At 37.9% G+C, this 20881-nt stretch overlaps 1 protein-coding gene across 2 annotated transcripts in view; it reads right to left on the bottom strand.

The window, feature by feature from the left end:
• The window catches only part of NBEA (neurobeachin), a 355514-nt gene that overhangs the window by 267113 nt on the left and 67520 nt on the right, over positions 1-20881 (bottom strand). For both annotated transcript variants that reach the window (XM_081004034.1, XM_081004035.1), the window contains exons 12-24: positions 19881-20033; positions 18605-18773; positions 17202-17281; positions 16891-16953; positions 16701-16798; positions 15774-15866; positions 15133-15241; positions 14957-15038; positions 13747-13870; positions 13213-13405; positions 11061-12077; positions 5254-5471; positions 4263-4416 (exon numbers count right to left, since the gene is read on the bottom strand). In XM_081004034.1, the coding sequence (XP_080860160.1) occupies positions 4263-4416; positions 5254-5471; positions 11061-12077; positions 13213-13405; positions 13747-13870; positions 14957-15038; positions 15133-15241; positions 15774-15866; positions 16701-16798; positions 16891-16953; positions 17202-17281; positions 18605-18773; positions 19881-20033 (2553 nt within the window). The remainder of the gene's footprint in view (positions 1-4262; positions 4417-5253; positions 5472-11060; positions 12078-13212; positions 13406-13746; positions 13871-14956; positions 15039-15132; positions 15242-15773; positions 15867-16700; positions 16799-16890; positions 16954-17201; positions 17282-18604; positions 18774-19880; positions 20034-20881) is intronic.

Here is a 20881-nt window from a genome sequence, read left to right as displayed (position 1 = left end):
AAGTTGTTTTAAAATGTTGTAATCCAACAACAAGGGAGATCCAACTTGGGAGAAAGCCGGAATATAAATACCGTAGATTCTGACGTATTAGGCGACTGGGCATATTAGACGACCCCCCAAGTTAGCAGCTGCAATTTGGGGGTTAGTCTTATAAGCCCAGTCGCCTAATACGCTGGGCAGCTTCGCGCCGGAAGAAAGCCGCCCAGCTCAGAGCGGAGCCTGCCACCGGCTGCTGCTGCTTCTGAAGAAGCAGTGGGCAGGTTCCACGCCAGGCAGCTTTCTCCCGGCGCAGAGCCCGCTGCCCATACCCAGCATATAAGACGCCCCCCAACTTTTAAACCTCTTTTCCAAGGTTAAAAAGTCATCTTATATGCCGGAATCTACGGTACACTAAACAACCACCACAATACATAAAGATAAGGCCTGTGCAAATGAATTCTATTTATTTATATGATCCCAAATCCACAAATTGAGCTGGACTGTGGATACAGAGCTTTGGACTGGCCATGTTTGTGATGATAATATCTTCCTTCTACCCAGCACAAAATTTTGTACCCTCCAAACTCTTTCCTGCAAAAATAGATAATTTGGGGAGGAGATAACACTTTGTCCTCCCCTCTTTTAAGGTCTACTCTATGCTAATGTTGCCTATTTCATAAAACAATGTAAATACTCAAAACAGATCTTTTACTATGCAAGTGCTAACAATCCAAGCATAAATAACAGTTTAAAAATAACCAGTCAATTTGTTTAGGTTTTTCATTGATATTTATCCAATAAAAATTAGGCCTGCAGTAAAAATAATCTTGAATGAGTATTTTCCTGAAACAACAGCATGTTTATTACCGGTAAGTCCCTTGATCCACTACACACCCACTAAACACAGATCATGTAGGTGAAAGCACAATAATACAAAGTGGCTGGTATGTCCTCCCACATTTTGATGCATCTGAATCAAAGTATTGCATGTGGTGCCCTGTGATATGTCGTGAAGATGGCATTTCCGACTGAAGATCAATATATTTACAGTGTTATGAACAATTTCATAATGCATATATTATTTACTTCATTCTATCAAAGGCTGGATAACTGAAAAATGCATAAGAAATAAAATAAATTGTAAAAGCTATGAACTGAAACTTGTAGCAGTAATACTAACCTTAGAACCCTGGACATGCAACAGACAAAGCAGACAACAGATCACAACAAAAAGAAAAAGAAATGTTACAGTCAAATTAAAAAATACAATGCAAAATAGAAACTAATACTCTAAAAACATGTATTTTACTTTACAATTTGAATGTTTTAATTTTTAAAAGCAACCTCTTGAAAACAAACTCTGAAGTTCAAACTTAAAATTAGATATCATTTGACCTATGCAGTTCAATATACACAAATAGATGAAAAACAATAAATATACAAAGAATAAATACGTTTTTCTTAGTAAAAGCTAGAAGTCAGAATTACCAAAATGGGGGGGGGGGGGGCTGGCTTGCTATTTGTAAACTTTTAATTCTTTAAAGACAGGTAAAGGCGAAGGTAAAGACAAAGACCCCATGACAGTTAAGTCCAGTCAAAGGCAACTATGGGGTAGTGGCATTCATCTTGCTTTCAGGCTGAGGAAGCTGGTGTTTGTCCACAGACAGCCTTCTGGGTCATGTGGCCAGCATGACTAAACCGCTTCTGGCACAACAGAACACTGTGACGGAAGCCAGAGCACACAGAAACGCCGTGTACCTTCCCGCCGCACCGGTACCTATTTATCTACTTGTACTGGCGTGCTTTCGAACTGCTAGGTTGGCAGCAGCTGGGACAGAACAATGGGAGCTCACTCCGTCGTGGGGATTCGAACCGCCAATGTTCTGATAAGTAAGCCAAAGAGGCTCAGTAGTTTAGACCACAGCACCACCCACTCCCTACCTTCAAAGGCAACCCCTCCATCAAAGTAAAATGAAGCGCTTGGTGCCTCTAAGACATTTTGAAACCCAAAAATTTGCCAGATGCAAGGATCTTGTGATCTGCAGGTATTTTTTACGGTTTTATATTTACATTCACCATTCTGAGCTGAAAAATAGTTCTAAGCAACTGCTGAATGGCTCCATGCCATCAATCATTTTCCAAAGAGTATTCACAGATCAGCTGCAGTACTGTGAAGTGTGCCTTGTCAGTCATTTGGCTGAGAAAGCAACATGGTTATCTGACATGCATTACCAAAATAGCGGCTGTGTGCATACTAGAACATTTCTACATTTTAAATTAAATTTCAAGAGCCCCGATCCAAATAGCAGTTTTGCGCGCTAAATGGAGCTCTCGACTTATATTTGGAAAACCACTTTTGAAACTCAGAAAAGTTTTTCAAAAGCAGCCTACAACTTGGAATAGGTAAAAGACATATGCTGTTCAAACGAAAGTCTCAGATCCCACTGGGGGTGCCCAAAGTAGCACTTTGAATCTAAGTTGCTGTTTCCAAAGAGAAACCTGTTCTATTCTCACCTATCAAAACCTAAAGGCAATACACTGTATTTGTGCTGTAATTTATGCTGTAAATGTTTCATGTATGACCTCAAACAAACTCCTCCTGTTTGCCAATTTGTACAGTCTATTCATGACTGTTGTGGTCTCATTGTTTTTTAACTAGGAAATCTATCTTACACCAAACTTTGCATTCTTACTGCAAAGGGAAAAAAAAAAGCCAGGGCAGCTTAAAGATCCAGAGGATTTCTCTCTTCTACTGACCAGGAAAGAATCTGCGCTTTATTGGAAACACCAGATTCTTTTTATGAAGTGTTCCAAGAACTGAGCGCATCCATAAGTGATACCCGTGCACATGAAATGCCAAGAGGCTAGTAAGACATGTGGAAGAGTGGACTACATCATCCCAGGCTGCTAGTGAGGTATCTTTTCTCTCTCTTTTTAATATTCATTCATTTAAGCAATTTCCTGCAGGTTAATTATCATCATCATATGCATCAAGGAGAAAGGTTCTAATCCAGCCTGCTCCTCATTCCACTCCTGGGAATTTTTCAAGTAGGAGGTTAATACAGAAAATGTGAGCGCCACCTCCCATTCTATAACCCCAGAACTCTACAGTCCCATTCCCACTTCCCTGTTCTTCAACCTTGGGTGCTCAGATGTTGCTGGACTACAGCACCCATCAAACACGGCCAGCTTAGTCATCTGTCAGGGCTGATGGGAGTTGTAGTCCAACAACATCTGGGGACCCGATGTTGAACACTGGGCTAAGTGGGAAGTTAGGGGAAGATCAAGAGAAAAAACACTGATCAAAACTTAATTCTGTATCACAATGTGTTGCTTATAGAAGGGTGACCTGTTTTATTTATTCATATTTATATTTAATAATTGTTGTAAACAGCTTAGAGGTTTCATTACAATTCAGTGGTGTGTACATTTTATTAAATAAGTAAGCATTTTATGCATAATATAAGTAAAGCTGTGACTGAGATCCAGAGTTATGTGCTTGGCTCCATGTGTGCAGTGGGCCTCCTTCAGAAGTCTCTCCTTTGAGTTCTCTGTCCTGCTCTCAAAAGTATCCTTGAAACATGGGGCAGTTTCAGACACTCTTTAAAATATATTGTGATGTTTTGGGGGTAAAATGAAGGGAAGACGAGAAGTACCATTGGATGTGTGCAAGCCATTGTACACATCTAATAGGCCTCTTTGGAACTTATCTTTGTAAAACTGATGTAAGATTCCAGCAATAATTCTAAATAAGGTATTTTACAGTATTAGTGCCACAAGGAAGAAGTGGTCAAGGAATTTGAACTGTGCTTGTTTGTACTGTATCCAACAAAAGAATTCCACATATACCACCTGCAACGAAAGGGTGTACATACTTTGTCTCCCCTAAATGGAATATGCTCCCAAATTAAATACATATTTCTCTTGAAATGTTTAGTACCTCCACTGAAATATTTTAGAAAATCATTCTATAATGATTCTAAATGGGATAAGCTAGGTGAAAAGTGGTTTAGCTATTGGTATAACTTTCTAGCAATTGTGGCTATTAGTTTTCCCAGAGCATTTGAAAACTGTACTGTTTCAAAAATAAATCATTGCTTTAATACAGCATTACCTATATAAACTGGTTAAGAAAATGTTTGATTAGAATTCACTTTCTAAACTTTTTTTTTAAAATGCACATTTTCTTCTTTTAAGGGAAACTTCCAAAAACAAAGCATCTGACACATTGTTCTTGGCATGCAATTTTCAAGATACCCACTAGATGGAAATATTGTACTTACAGTTGGGGATGTTGCTGCAGACAACAATGGTAGAATTCCTCCACAAGCAATGATAATATTGTCTACCATTTGGGAAATGAGGTGGATAGTGTTATGTACAAAAATAATATTCTCATTGCTATTGACAAAATCCATGACAGACTTTGTGGAATGGCTACAAAAAATAATTGAGGAAAAATGTGTTAGGGAAATTTTAGAATAGATTTCTAACACAAAGATAAAAACCAACATAAAGGTTTATTAACAGCAAGAAATCACAATGAAAACTATTTTTAAAAGGTAGCCTTGCAAATAAGTTATGAAATGCTACCATCCAACTTTCTTTTTAATAAGCTGTCTGCCAACACATATGATACATTAATGACACACCTACCACTGGAAACAAAATGAACCAAACTTTCTTCCAGCTTTTGGAAGCCCCACAAAGTTCCATGCAGCTTATTCCCTGACCCCGATATAAGAGTGTATGTAGCTTAAATTGGCTATTCTATAAGCTGCTACACAGGACTATTAACAAGAAACCTAATATGCTTCAAGGCCTAAGGGAAAAGAGTATTTCTCTCCTCTGTATCCCAGTTAGTTATTTTCTACATCTTCTTTTCAAGAATGTGGAGTAAGGTGGAAGGCTATTAAGTGGGTTAAGACCTGGGAGACAATGGCTCAAATCTCCACTTGACCTTAAAATGCACTTGGGCTAATCGCTCTCTTTCTCTCAGCCAACCTTCCTCACAGGATCAGGAGAACCAGGAATGTCACCTTGAGTCCCAACATTCTTGAAGCTATATTACTAACCATGCTGAATGCGTGTAGTAAATGCCAAACAGAAAATTTACTTTATGAAGAGCAGGAAGCATGCTACTCATTCAAGTAGCTAGGTAAAGGAATACATTAACAGCTTCCGCAGCAGTAAGCTTAACTGTCTAGTGTAATTAACAGGCAATGATAGTTTTATTATTATACTAGTGAAATAAAATAATCTGTGGCCCCTTACCTTCTCCAAACATGCACATCAGTTTCTAAAGCAAAAAGCAAATCAGTAAGTAGCCTCTGGTGCATTGGGGACCATTTAAATTCTGGAATACGAAACATTGTTGTTCGTGGACCGGGACTGAACTGTCGCCTCTGTTCTTCTGTCATGGGCATTCCCCGAAATCCCAAATCAACACGCAAGTCTCTATCCTGTTGTGTAATAGATCGACCTTGCACAGCCTAAATAAGCAGTAAATATATTTAAAATATTCAATGCAAAATTCTGGCACTGGTCACACATGGGAACTAAAACACACGCATTTAATGCGATCTTTCTTCATAATTAAATAAAACAATGAAAGCAGTATAAATTAGTCTCTAGCCATCCTTACTTAAACAATTTTGTCCTGTTCTAATACCGCCTATGAAGCCCTTTGTAGGTAAAAGCATGCATTTTGTCTCTAAGAACTAGTGCCAGTTTGCTTCCTCCCTCCTTCCTGCCACATTCTTTGTATTTTGTGAGGCCTGACCTTCTTATCCCTGAAATGTCTAAGCTGCTCTAGGAGCCTTTTTTAGTTGAAGAGCAGCATTAAAATGCTTTAAGTAAGTAAGTAGGTAAGTAAATATCAGCACTAAATTTGGCTTTATTAAATATTATAATTACATTTTGAAGTAAACAAAACATTGGTTAAGTTTTCTCACTCTTTAAGTGGAAGACCATTATCCTGGCAGGAAGTGATACAAAACACACAGGTTGTCTCATGTGAGCTTGCTAGAAAGCTATTCAAAAGCTGATTGTGTGCCGTTTGGTTGGTTGGTTGGTTGGTTGAAAAGCAGCCAGGAGGATCCTCTAGTAGTGCTAGAGAAAATGTGTTAGACTCTTCCCTGCTATGATCTTTTTCTTGATCTAAATCCAACCCAGTAGCTATTTTCATCCTGTCTGTGTTGGGAAAATATGTATGTGAATTCCACCCAGCCCCACAGCACTGCTTTGGAATCAAAGAATGCTAGAGTTGGAAGGCATCTAGTCCAAGCCCTGCTCAACGCAGGAATCTTGAAGCTAAAGTGCTCCTAGCAGATGTTTGCACCATCTTCTACATGACAGCCCTTCAGATATTTGAAAACATGTATCATGTGTCCTCTTCATTTTCTATTATCTGGGCTTAACATCTTTCAACCACTTCTGTGCAACTTGGTTTCCAAATGCCCTCATTATCCTGTTGCCCTCTACTTTGTCGACAGCTTCCTTAAAATGGGACATCCATAACTTGACAAAGTCGTCCAGATATGCTCCGATCAGCAATGTTACTTCTAAAGAAATGTGATACTTCTGCAAATTTGGGGGTTTACCCTGAATCTACTGAACCTCCCCTCTTGTGGATGCATGTTACACTTTTTAAACAATGGTACTTACTACTTGAACAATACAAATGTTCAACTGCCTTGTCTACTGTAATACAAGGTCACCCTTGAGGACAGCCCAGAGGTTGCAGGTAGTGCAGAATGTGGCTGCTAGGTTGGGAAGTGGGGTAGCCTGAATGTGACTATGTGTCACCACTCCTGAAAGTGCTGCACTGGCTATGAGCTGATGTGCCCAACTCAAACTGTTAGTAGTAGCATACAAAGTCTTATATGACTTGGGTAGTACTTAAAAAAGCACCTTCCCTAATAACCACCATCTTGGGCCCTACAATCAGCAGGGGAGACCATGTTGGTGGTGCCATTGCTAGGTAGTTTCCAGCTGGTGTTCACTAGTGACTGTTTTACACAGTTTTTAGATACTGTAAGTATATTTTTATTTTATTGTCTTACCACTTTGGGGACTGCCATGCTGAGCTTTTTTGGGATGAAGGGTGGGTTGGAAATTTAATAAATAAAAGAGAATGGTACACAAAGTATAGCTGCTTGAATGCAGGAAAAGAAAGACATACACCTGACATAACAGAAAACCAAGCCTATGCCCTACATAGTTTCTTTCCTAATGTAGAATTTTACTTGGGATTACAACATACTGAATTTTATTCTATTCATGAGCAGTCCCAATTGTCTCTAAGTGTGCACTGATGTAGACAAATGTGAACAGGGCAATCACAAATATGTTTTTTTTTAATAGGAGTGGTTGCAAGTTGTAGTATTGCAAAGAAGGTCAAGACAGCTTGCATGTAAAACAAATCTATTGTGTGATCTAGGGTTGTTTCCAGGTCTCAAGGCAATGGCCTAGGTTTCATTCACTGACAAGGAATCGTGCTGCTGTAGAGATAGATGTCAACATTCTGTTTCTGAAATAACTCCTTGAACTGCAAGCAGATAAACACAGGATTGGCAGAACTCTGTAAAGCTCTGAGTGCCATTTACTATGAGATGACTTCCATTTTTAAAGTCTTTATTTTATAACAAACAATACCCTATTAAAACAATTAAAATGGAACACATGAAGCCACATACTTTAAATTGTTTTTGATGGATTAGACCTAATTTGGGAGATGGCCAAAAAGCTGCCACAGCATTTTGCTTGATCATTAACAAACAGGAATCACTTTTGTTCCTTGACAAATCAGTGTTTTGTAGTCAACACCAACTATGTGGTTTTGAACCACATTCTGTAGGTATTCAAATAGCTATTTTGTTGATGTTGATTGATTCAATATTGCTAACGTAGATTTCTGGATTATATATCAGCCTTCACTGTATAATGTTTTATTCTCAAGGTCATAATTCAGTCTGCTTGGTAAAGAAAGGAAGAAAATGAAGTGTCAAGGATAATTACTAGGCAAATATTCAACGGCCAGCAAAAACTAATTAGCAGAATTACTTTCTAGTGCTAGACTACTGAAAACACTTCTGATCACGACCTCCAAAGTGACTGAATAAGATACTGGATCAGCATAAGGATATATGAAGTTTTACATGTAAACAGTCTAAATGCAATAAATAAAATAATTAGTTTGCATTTAAGAACATTCATTTATAATTAACCAAAGTCCAGCCCCTCAGTACTGTTTTAAAATGGGATTAACTTCTCATGAAAAGTATTTGCCTTTGTAATGTAAGGACAGTTGTTTCTTCTACAAGAAGAAATGATTTTGATGTGCAAAATAAATGGAAACCATTACTCACAATATTACTCCTAGTATAACTCCTTTTACTTCTCATAAGAATATAAGAGCCTGCCATGATCGGACCAAATGCCTCTCTAGTCCAGCATCCTATGACCAAACAGATGCCAGTGGGAAGCCTGTACGCAGAACCTGAGTGCAATAGCATTCTCCTCAAACTGCAGTTGCCAGCAATTTATATACAGAGGCATGCTCTCTCAGGCAGTGGAGGTAGAATACAGCCATTGTGGCTGGTAGTAGTATCCTCCATGAATTTGTTTAATCCTCTTTTAAAGTCATCTAAGTTGGCAGCCATCACTACATCCTGTTGGAGTGAACTCCGTAGCTTAACTATGTGCTCCGAGAAGAAGCAATTTCATTTGACTGCCCTGAATCTTCCAACTTTGAGCTTCACTGGATGGACCCAGGTTCTCTTATTATGAGAGATGGCGGGGAAAAAATCCTTATTCACTTTCTCCACGCCATGCAAATCTCCATACAAATCTCTCCAAGCCATACACACCTCTGTAATAAAACTGTAGTAAGATCTACCAACTATTCCTTGCAATATACATGTAATTCAGGGGTAGAGAATCTGCGGCCCGACCGATGTTGCTAGCCTACAACTCCCACCATCTCTGACCATTAGCCATGTTGGGGATGCTGGGAGTTGAAGTCCAAAAACGTCTGGAGGGCTAAAATCTCCCCACATTTGCTGGAAGAAAGACTATCAAGGAAAAATGAAAGAGGGCAATTACAAAAGAGCAGCCTTTTATCCTCTATAACACAGCTTGCAGGGACAAGGTTTCTACACACCTTTGCACTGAAAAGAAACACAGGCTTAACCTGTGAAAGGTATTTTTCTTTGAATGAAAATCTGCTCTCAGTCGGATTTGAACAAAACTTTACATGATGGACACATACGCCTTTGCTGAGGTGGCCTTGAGGAGGCTTGTGCTCCAGAATGTGTTTAAAACATTTTATTCCCAACCAGCACAACTGTCTAAGCTGCAAACACTCACACTCAACACAAGAACGATAAAAAACACACACCAGCAACAGATAGCACCAACAGGACTTCTTTGGATGCTGAAGGCAACTTGGAAACAGAGCCACTTAGACTAGGCAGTCAAAGAGAGAAGTGAGGCCTGAGACCTCCTTTTTACTCAAAGAAATATACTTTTTACAGGTAAGCTCAACAGCTGTGAATAAGCTCTCAGGTGGGACATACAAATGCTGGGCCCAGAAAGGGTATATAATGGCTATCTGCAACCCTAGAAACACATTCTGGAGCACCTGCCTCCAAAAGGCTGCCTTAGCAGAGGCGTATGCATCCATTCTGTAAAGTTTTATTCAAGTCCGTCTCAAAGCATCTCGAATCTCATATAGGAGAAAGAATTGCAATGAAGAGACTCTTATTTATTCTCCATGTGTGAGGTTCTCACTTGTCAAACAGAAGGGGAAAAAATCCTGGGAGTCATGGGTAAAAGCACTGCATGTGGAGAGTGCACTTGAACTATTTTCAGTTTGAAAGGAGTGGTGTTGCTCTTCCTAACAGCATCCCATTGCAATCGATGGTGCAATGTATTTGTGCCCAGGTGGCATATCTTGAATTTCTGACTGGCTATTGTCAAAACTGATGTCATTTAGAGAATCAGTAGGCAGGGTGAGAAGAATCAGCATACCATTCTCTAGTCTGCAAAAAGGCATTGTAGTGCCTAAGAGACCCAGCTACTACAATGTTTTGTTTTTAATAGGTGGACCCAATGTGACTTTCTATCATGAAATCACCAAGAGGTCTTCAGCAAACTAGTTTCCCTCAGCCCCACATCTACAGTATATTGATCATAATACTGACCCAGCCTGCCTTACATGCCAGAACATCATCTTCTGTAATTGTGCATAGTGTCTTTTTTATGATTGGGTAACTATCCTAAACCCCCATGTTCCTCCTTCCTTTCAGTCTAATTCCCAAAGGGATTCAGAATGAATTTCTGTGATTATCTGCACAGTGCTCACTTTATGGTTTATTCCTGGCTACTGTTTACTGTTATTCTGATCTAGACTTAGATCCTTCACAGTTAGAAAATTTGCTATTCTCTGTGGAAGCATGCTTGGTCTATTTCTTACTGAAACAGTACTGAGTAATGTCTAGATAAAAATGTTTCTCCAATGCTACACGGTGACAGCTTTATTTATTATTTTAAATAAATGCCACAGAGTGAGAGTGAAACACAGTCAATAAAGTCTTCTTCAGTTGTAAAATTCTGGGAATATAACGTTTAAGAGAAAGCACACTGGTTGATTGCTTGGGAGTCAAGGCAGAGTGTTACAGTAGTTTCACTGCTATTTGCAATGCCAGTTCCAGAAGGTTTGCTCCTCTCCATGGCATTTGCACTATGGGGGTCTGAATGTTTCCATCTCTTTTCATTCTAGTAGCCTCTGTCCTTGACTCATTTATTTCCTAGAATTGTAGAGTTAAAAAGAACCATGAGGGTCATTTAGTCCAACCCGCTGCAAGACAGGAAACTTTCGCCCAATGAAGGGCTCAAACCCAAGACACGGAGATGAACAGTTGCATGCTCTACACCGATTCGTATCTACATGAAACTGCTGAGAGAGGTTATCTAGGCATTTACTTCTCTTTTATAATTGATATACCTAAAATATAGACACACACTTTATTAATAAATTTAATAATATAGTAACATTGCCATTGTACCAAAAAACTTACTTGGGTTGTAGTGGTGGTTTGGATTTTTCTTATTTCCTTCCCCACTTCTTTCCCATCATCAGATCTTTCTGTATCTGATATAATACTCCCTGCATCTACATTTGGTACAGTTTTACCACTAGAAGACTCAGTCTCAAGAGTTGTAGCAACCATTTCTGCATATTCTAATCCTTTGGATGATGAAGCCAGGTCTCTCTCAGAAATTGTGCCCATTGCATCCACAGAGGTATGAATCTTGAATTCTTTATCTTCTATTATGCTCGAGCTACATGCTATGTCAGCACTACCAGTCATGTGAGCGAGGAGTCCAAGGTCATCATTCACACCAAGGTGCATCTGAGTCTCTTGCATATTTGCAATAGTAATGTGATTGCTGGACAGTTCGGGGAGCAATTTCTCCTCTTGGCTGGGTATTTTATCAAATAGAAATGAGGTATTGTTAGAAGGTTCATCTTTCTCATCAGCGAGTGTTATCAAGGGACCATTGTCCTTCTCTTCACTTTTCTTAATTATGCCTACACTTCCGTGAACATTGTTCTGAAGTTTTTCAACTGCAGCACTATATACATTGTCCAATAAGGATTCTACTTCCACAAGGGCACCATTCTCTCTGGTTACCAAAGTCTCTGGTGATAAATCCATATCGTCCAGCTTTACTTCTGTGGCTTCTACCTTTTCTGCTTTTATATCAACTAATAGATCGTGAACTTCTACATGCACACCACCCCCTGGTCTATCTGCGCTTCCAAGCACATCATCAGATACTTTTGTTGCAATAAGTAAATCCCTAGTATCTGTACCAACAGGGTAGTCCGTTTCACTTTCTGGGCTTTGGCTTTGTGAAAGATCTTCAATTTCACGAATTTCTATTCCACCTTTTGCTCCTGTTGTCTGAGCTGAAAGGCCTGAGATAGTGCTAACATTACCCTTTTTCCCCTTTTTTATATTCTCCTCTTCTTGTCTTTGATATTCCTCGTACATTTTTGCTAGGTACTCTTTGTGAGCTTCATAGGTGACCTTAATACAAACAAATTACAATTTTAGGAGAAAAGTCAATACTTACACGTTTAACTAACATTAAAACTGTTGGAACACTATCAAGCCACTGTGTTCCTTGAGTGAAACAGAACAGAGTATGGGCCCTTAGCAGGTTATTAACAAAGGGGGGAAATGGAACTATTAGGGGCAAATGTCACCAAGAACTCAGAAAAACAAATAAAGTAAAAATTTAAATGTAAGTGGAGGAAAAAAGTGATAAGATACTTAGCATTTAAATAAAATTGACATATAATATGAAGAATCTTTATGAAAACAATTATAAGTAGACTACATTACTTACATAAGTTTTATATCTCAGTGGGAAAAACTTTTCCTATCTGTAAAAGTAATGGCCTGTATCCAACATTATGCTCTTAGCTCTACTTGCACAATGGGACTTCCCCTTCCTATCACCTTCCCCTGAACTCCCCAAATCTCCTCCTAGGGGTCCCTCAACCATCTGGACAGATTTTGAGGGTGCATGGGGAGCTACAGGGGAAGAAAGAGGAAGGGGGAGTTATACTGAACAGCTGATCCACAAGCCTGATCCACGAGTGGAATGACAGCATTGGATGCAGCCATGATGCACTGATTATACCAACTATAAATGAAAAGATTGATAAAATCTAGGAATCTACATTAATTGCTAAATTGGTTCACTACATAAGAACTAAGGAAGGGAAATAACAGCAAGGTATCTTAAAAATATATTTTTATTGAATATTTTATTGAATAATGCAAAGAAAATTTCAAATTTCCACAATTTAGAGGATTTTTGTATAAAACTCAATTATCAGTATTTCTCCTTTATTTAACTAGTAATATAATATTATTTAACAACATTTCTGTGAGTGTTCATATACACTGTGTTAAGATGTTGAATTTTGAGTTAAGATACCAAATTATGGCAAGCAGATCTATGTGATATGTTAAAGTCTATAATTGTATATCACTATTTTTAATTGCAGCTGATGGAAGAGCTATAGTGAAAATAATCCAAGGCAGTGGTAACTGGTCATATTTCATACTATCCACAAGATGGCACTAAATTCTATCTATGGCATGTTGGCTACTATGAAAGCAGCTAAACTGAACTTCTGAAACTGACTCTTACCTTGGAATGGGCTATGGAAAGAGTATCAACCCAGACCCTCCATCCTCCCCACTCATACTTTATTGCATGGTACAAAAGAATGCGGAAGATGTTGTACACCATCTCAGTAATTTTCTGTTCTTCAGAGTTCTTTGGGTTGATATATCCCAGAGAAAACATCCAGTCCTGCCACACTGAACACTGTAGTAAACATCTAAAATAAAATAGTTACAATATGATCACATGGCATTTGAATTTTTCCATTTGTTACAGATGTAAGGAAAGCCTGAATATTTCATTCGAAATATTCATTCAAAGCATTCCATTCTAAAATATTACAACTTGTATTTCTTTTAATTAAGTTTTGTTTGCCTCTCAGCATCACATTACACATCCATGGAAAATATGCTGAGATTTGTAATTATTCTTTCTGGATTTTTTCAGAAGGTTACATAAAGCTGAATTTACACAACTATAGCTGAACACCCCTCCACCCAGATGAAAATAACCTTGATGAGCTTCACAAACAAAAGAGAATAAAGATTACTGGCATACCTCCTATTTTCACGGCTGTTACTGAAAAGTTTTATCATATCTGATAAAAACAAACGACGAACTTCCATTAGTTCTGCACTTGGAGTTGAATTCTTTAATAAAGTTGCCACAACCTTGAGAATCACTTTAAAAGAGAAAATGCATGAATTATATTTTTGAATAATTAAGAAACAAAGTCAATGAATTTGACTCAATTGTTTTAGATTCTATAAAACTGTGCAAATATGGTTGTTTCCTAAAATATAAAGGTAAATGGACCCCTGACCGTTAGGTGCAGTCGCAGGCGACTCTGGGGTTGCGGCGCTCATCTCGCTTTATTGGCCGAGGGAGCCGGCGTACAGCTTCCGGGTCATGTGGCCAGCATGACTAAGCTGCTTCTGGTGAACCAGAGCAGTGCACAGAAACGTTGTTTACCCTTCCGCCAGAGTGGTACCTATTTATCTACTTGCACTTTGATGAGCTTTCAAACTGCTAGGTTGGCAGGAGCAGGGACCGAGCAACGGGAGCTCGCCCCGTCGTGGGGATTCTAACCGCCGACCTTCTGATCGGCAAGCCCTAGGCTCTGTGGTTTAGACCACAGTGCCACCCGCTTCCTAAAATATATAACCTTATAAATAGACTGATATATTGAAATAGACAGAAAGGGAGCATCTACCATTTTAGCTACCTCTTCCAAAATAAATTCTAACTAGCATACTATACTTAATTCAAAAATACTAAAAATCTGAGCTTCTTTAAAGTCATAAGCAGCAGTCGCTTCTGCCAAGAGCCCAGTATATTATGAACACCATCCCCTTTTCAAAAGGAGGGGATGGAAAGGATGGATCACATCAGGAAACTTCTTTCCCCAAGCTTATCACAGTTTTCTTTCCTATCAACTTTCGGCTTGTGATTGTGGAGGACAAAAAATTGGAAGGCAGGGGGAGTTCAAAAAATAGTAACATGAGAATTAAAGGAGTAAAGAAAGAGTAGAACACAACAGAGGAGTAATCCTTACATTATTCATACACTCTGGAATCTATCTAGCTTTCCATCAGGACATAGGAAACTCTGAAACAGCATTCCTCAAGTAGTTTGATAACAACCTGTAGGCTGTCAATTGCCTATAATCAAGCATTCATCCAAAGGACTTAATGAACATGTTCCTATGTTAAGAAATGATTGACTTAAAAAAAAATACAACAATGTCTCAATATCAAAATATTCTTACTTGGATTCTGAATTTTCACTGTAGAATCAGGCTCCGGGTGTGGTTTATGAACGACTTGTGTACACACTTGTTCTGTCAAAATCTACAATACAAGATTGTTACATTTCCTTCTCTGACCAGCAATTTTACACCAAATCATTTACAAATGAATTTGATAGCACTAGAGTAATGTGTACCTCATAAAGGGTGTTGTAAGTTGTAATGGTCACAGTATTCGTATGCAACATCAATCTCTCTCCAAGAAGTGTGAACAGACTGTGAGTATGCATGATTTCAACTTTTCGCCTAGAGAAAAACATAAATATGGAATTTACCAAGAGAAAAATCGCTTGTTGATCGGTTTAATAGAGATAACAAAGATTTGTGCTCATCAAAATTTGTTCAAAAATGAACAAGAGGTTTTCATTTGAGATTGGTTTAAAGAAATTTCCATTGCATCTATTGTAATATAAAATATACTTTTGTTCCAAAACAAAAATGAATTCAGCAAGTCTCAGTTTGACAAACTAGTTGCGCACTGTGTAGGTTCTCTGGATTTGAAATTCTCAAATTTTACTACCTCACATGGCTTTTGACAGGATAAAATAGATTGCTATCAAAGTATGCCACAACTTCTACACTCTGGAAGAGTGAGGAAGATGAATAAAATACATAAATTAAATAAAAAGAGCTAAAGAAAAAAATAAATGACAAAACTTTTTAATACAATACTTTTTAAGGGTAAAAAAATGTCAGTTTTGAATGGAAAATTTTGTATCTCAGACTCTTTTGTTTAGTTGTCTGAAGAACATATTTGTAATTGAATCAGTGCACTTACTTATGACCCAGATGTTTGAGAAAATATCCTAGCACCTTCAGTGCCTGCACCCAGATGCTCTCGCTTTTTGAGGCCAATAATTTATAAATCACTCTGCAAGATAAAATCAGACAAAAGCAGTCACTCAGAAAAACAATTCCTTTTGGGGGGAGGTACAAGTAAATCAAGACTATGAAGGCAATCTAAGCCCCTGGCCAGCACTGGTAGAGCTTAACGGATCAGAGTGAAGTCACCAAACCCTGCTGCTTGTGTTGACCTGGGTGGCTAGAGCAAAAAGAAAATATTTATTTGCCACCCAAGATCCCAAGCTGGTACAGCAAAGAGGTATGAACCAGACTCATTGCTTGCACAGCCCTACCTTACCCCCTTGATAGCCCAACTGACAAATTTTCTACTGGCTATTGCCAACAGGGATACTGTAGGCAGCAGCTTTCATCCAGCTGCACATGGGCATTCCTCAATTATGGGGGTTTCCTGCTGGTACTGGGTCAGCACTGGCAAGCAGGACACCTTAACCTCATGCAAATCAATCACAGTGGTTCAGTTTACTATGAAAACCTTTGGCATGCCATACATTTTTACATAAGCATCTTTTATTTGCACACGTTTCTACAATAAAGTATGCCATGCACACTTCTTTCACTTGGTGTTTGTTATATATTTTTTACTGCAGGGATATCACTGACTACTGTAATTTCTACCTGTAAAAACTGAATGAACCACCTGTACAGCATATCAGACATAAACTTTTAAATAGAAAATATATTATATTGTTTTATTTTGAATTATTATACATTGGTAAATTCTGAATTATATGTCATGCATACTAATTAATTGCTATGATTCATTAAATCTATTTGAAGACATAGAATATTACAAATTTCATTTCTAAGGAAAATGAGAGAATATTATTGTTTTTAATTTTACCGTATCCCATTTCGTTGATCAAAGGCAGGTATCATGGATGCCGGATGTTCAGACATTAATGCTACTAGCAGCTGAAGTACATCATGTATGTTTTCATCCTAAATAACACATAAGATATTAGAGAAATACTATTTCTGTGAACACAAAATACAAGTTAAGAGATCTGTATTTTTAACTATTACAAGCTTACCTCGTGCATTGTTAGCAAATAATTTAATATACTTTGTAGTTCATCTTCTTTGACACCTCGATCCTACAGAAATGATTTAATTGATCTTTGTTACAATTTGACCAATTTAAGATTTCATCATCAATGAAGTTTTAACACCAGATGTTTAATAATAATAATAATAATTTATTACGGCCGTAGGCCCATACAGATAAAAACAAGACATAAATAACAGCCTGTGCACGTGGGAAAAAACAGCCGCAAAACACTACTATAACAACACCAGATGTTTATTGTCATTTGCTATGCCCAATAATATTTTAAAATGTTACCTTCAAAATCAGCTGTTTCAAAAATAAAAGCATGAATGCACGCAGTGATATGATTTCCTTCTGTGATGGCCGAGGACCTTCTGAAAAACATGAAAGGGCAGCTCAAATGTAACATACGCAACAATTTTAAGTGACTTCAGCATTTTTTATGTACTGCCATTGATTTGCACTTTTTTAAAACTTCATGCATTGGGACACATCGCAGCCCTAAAGGGATTACAATCTACAATTTGACCTAAAGGAGACAACAGAGAGAGGAGAGTGATGTGAGTGTGGGTTACCTGGAAAATCCACTTCAGAAATGCATACACTTAGTTTCTCTCTCTTAGTTTCTCTCTGTTGCTCTAAATGGCAGGATTGAAACCAATGGCTGAAAATTGTAGGACATCAAATTTTAGCTAAACATTAGAAGAAATGCCCTAGTGGCAAGAACTGCTAAAAGTGGAAACAGATCACTTCGATAGCTGATTGTCCCTCCTTTGCTGGAAAGGCTGGCATTTACTCTGCCAGGAATGCTGTGGTTACAAGATTCCCGAACTGAGTGAGGGCTTGGAGGTTCCTTCAAACTATGATTCTATAATGCATCAGGATATAAAAGCACATAAATAATAGGGTGTCCCCACCAAGGCTCTGAAGCTAAGGATAAGAAGACAAAACCCAAGTGTATAAGTAAGGATTTAAGGAAAGTCACCACATAATCAAAACTATGGGATAGTGTGGAAAGATCTCTGAGGGATACAACTGGAGATAAGAAAAACTTGCCCCCAATGGAAATAATGGAAGAGTAATTAGAGAACCAGCCAAGGACAGCAGAACAGAGACCTATGGTCATACGGGGAAACAAGCAAGAGAGAATAATAAGCTATACTGAAGGGGATAACAGTTCAAGAAAGATAAGAACTGAGTAGAGACCACAGGAGAACTATTTAGGAATCTTCAACAAATTTAACATTGTACTGTGCATGAAATTAACATTTCAAAATAACACCACAGCATATCTAAAATGTGTGGTGTTAATATTCCTTAAATGTTTTAACTTGCTAGCGACCAATTTACCATAATACTGTACTGGTATTTAAAATCTGCATCTTAAATCTGTTCCTGCTGTTTTAGTTTCTTCTCATAATTTAATGCACTCTAAATTAGCTTTAGAAACCATATGTCACAAAACAATACTTCACATATTACAAATGTCCAAACTTCTCTTTATTCAAATTGTACTTGTGCTGCTAATTAAAAGCTTCCTACGCAATCAATCAAAAAGACAACATCAGTTTAAAATAGGCTTCTTACTACGAAGTTACAGAGTTCAACTCATAAGAAAACTATTTTTAGCAGTGTAAATGAACATATTGACACAATTATTTACAGACCCCTACCGTTTCTAAGTTCATTATGCTTACCCAAACCTTTAGGAGTAATGCCACTGCTATCCGCAGGATTAACCACCCAGTAGTAGTATTTCAGTGTGTGCATTAACTGTAATACTGTTCCTACTCTACGTATCGTAGTGTAGATTGTAGCAGTGCCAATGAATTCAGCAGACAAGTATGTATAAAGCGAGAGCTGAACCTGAAGAATATTATAAAAAGAACACATGGAATAAATAAATTTAATTTCTAATTTTGATTACACTGTAAATAAATCATGTATCAACTCATTTCATTTTTCTATTTATATGGTCATAAGTCATTAGGGAAATTCAGAAGTGTACTATATAAAATAATTGATTATAAAAGTTACCTTTTGCAGATTGTAGTTCAACCTAAAGTTATCATTACACAAGCATGGTAACAATTCACAAGATAAATACAGAATGGGGAGGGAAAGAGGTTGGTTGTTCATATACATATATATCTATTCTTCCTAGCAAGTATCACAGATCTTGCTTTTATTAAGAAAAACTAAATCACTAATAAATCCAGCCAAAATTCTGCTAACTTAGGTATAGTCATGCTGACAATTTAAAAAACAACAACCAGAGCCCTCATCTGTATTTATTTATTTTACATGCTACTTCTCACATTTTTAAACTTAAGACATCTGGCTCGAACAGCAGCTCTTTCCTTCCTTATTTTGAGAATTTCTAAGTGAGAAATGTGAAAGTTTGATGCACTGCACTGCATCAGAGGTGTACTTTGGCTTGTTGTCCAATGAGAGAGCTGTACTGAGTAGAAAGGCTTGATGAGGGAAGTTTTGCAAGCCTGGCTGAGCATGCTTACAATCCTCCAAGCAACTGAGAGTCCTGTGTCAGGCTTCCTAATTCTTAAGAGGAATTTAAGTGTTCTCAGCCAAACGCATGATAAATCTTGCTTCAGATGTTCAGACCTTCAATGTGGAAAAGATTAGTGGTGGAGTTGACACACATGGGGATATGAGGGGTAGGGTTGTCATGTGCAGCCCTGCCCCTTTCTAAACAAGCTCAGACAATAAAAGGATTTTAGTCTTCAGGGTATCTTGGGCAATGAATTTATAGATTTTCACTTTTTTATACTATTCAGAAGTAGTCTTGAAATCAGGGTGGATTACAATTTGCAAAACGTAAGTTTTGTTGTTGTTGTTTTGCTACTTAGATTGAGCCACAGTGGAAGCCCATTTGATTATTTTAACACTGGTGATGCTTATACTGATGAATCAACAGTGTAAATAAGGACTTTATACAACACACCATTCACTGACCTTTGCAGGAGTATGTATCCAAATAGCAGGGTTGAAAAGGATATGATCACATAATTGCTTTAATAAAGGTGCTCCATGTGAGAGGCCATCCAAATATTTTGCAAAAGATAAAAACTGTTCCAGTACAGCTCTTGTTATATGAACTCTGGATGACTGAAGAAATTACAATAATTAAATAATGTAATAATATAATTCATAGCTGTCAATGTTGCCCTTTTTTTAAGGGAAATTCCCTTATTCCGAATAGGATTCCTCGAAAGAAAAGGGAAAAGTTGACAGCTATAATATAATTCAGGTTTTCAGTTCATATTCACTTCTGTATCTGTGCTGAAAGATGTTGAGAGCTTCATATGTTATCTACACTGAAACACATCAGCTAGACAAATATATGCAAACTACTGAAATGAAAACCAGTAACTCATCATTCAACAATATTTAAGCACAAAACATATCAAAATAAAACCAAACAAATACTAACTAAACCACTCAGAATGCTGGCACCAAGTAGTCCCAAAAGTATTTCTCTGAATATGCAGTGCCTCTAGACCAGCAATTCATAAGGAATGGATGAAATAGCAATCCCTGGCACCTGAGGACAGATGAGAGGCCATTGGACGATGCCTTCCTTCTCCGCTCGTAGACCTCCCTCTCAAAGGTGGAGAAGGAGATCTGCCACTAAAGGTTTCCTCAATGCAGAAATGTAAAATTTCACCACTATCACTGCTCCGCTGTCACTGCCCCAGAGGCAGCTGATGTAAAACAGATATGTAGGAATGGATCAGGGGAGGTCTTGTATCTGCAGTTCCATTGCTCCCCTGAAACATCCTCAGAAGAGGCAAAAATGTATGCCAGCCCTAGAGCTGCCCTTATTTTGAGACCAATGGGACAGAATTTTTTAAAAGAAGCAAGTACCTAGCAACAACAGAAACAAAAAGTCTGGTAGCACTTGGCACAACCAGCACATCATTTCAGGTTTAGTAAAGAGAGTAAAATAGAGTCTT

The sequence above is a fragment of the Podarcis pityusensis genome (assembly GCF_964106645.2).
Source record: "Podarcis pityusensis genome assembly, chromosome: 4".
In the NCBI taxonomy this organism is placed as follows: Eukaryota; Metazoa; Chordata; class Lepidosauria; order Squamata; family Lacertidae; genus Podarcis; species Podarcis pityusensis.
This window is presented reverse-complemented; position numbering and strand designations above follow the sequence as displayed.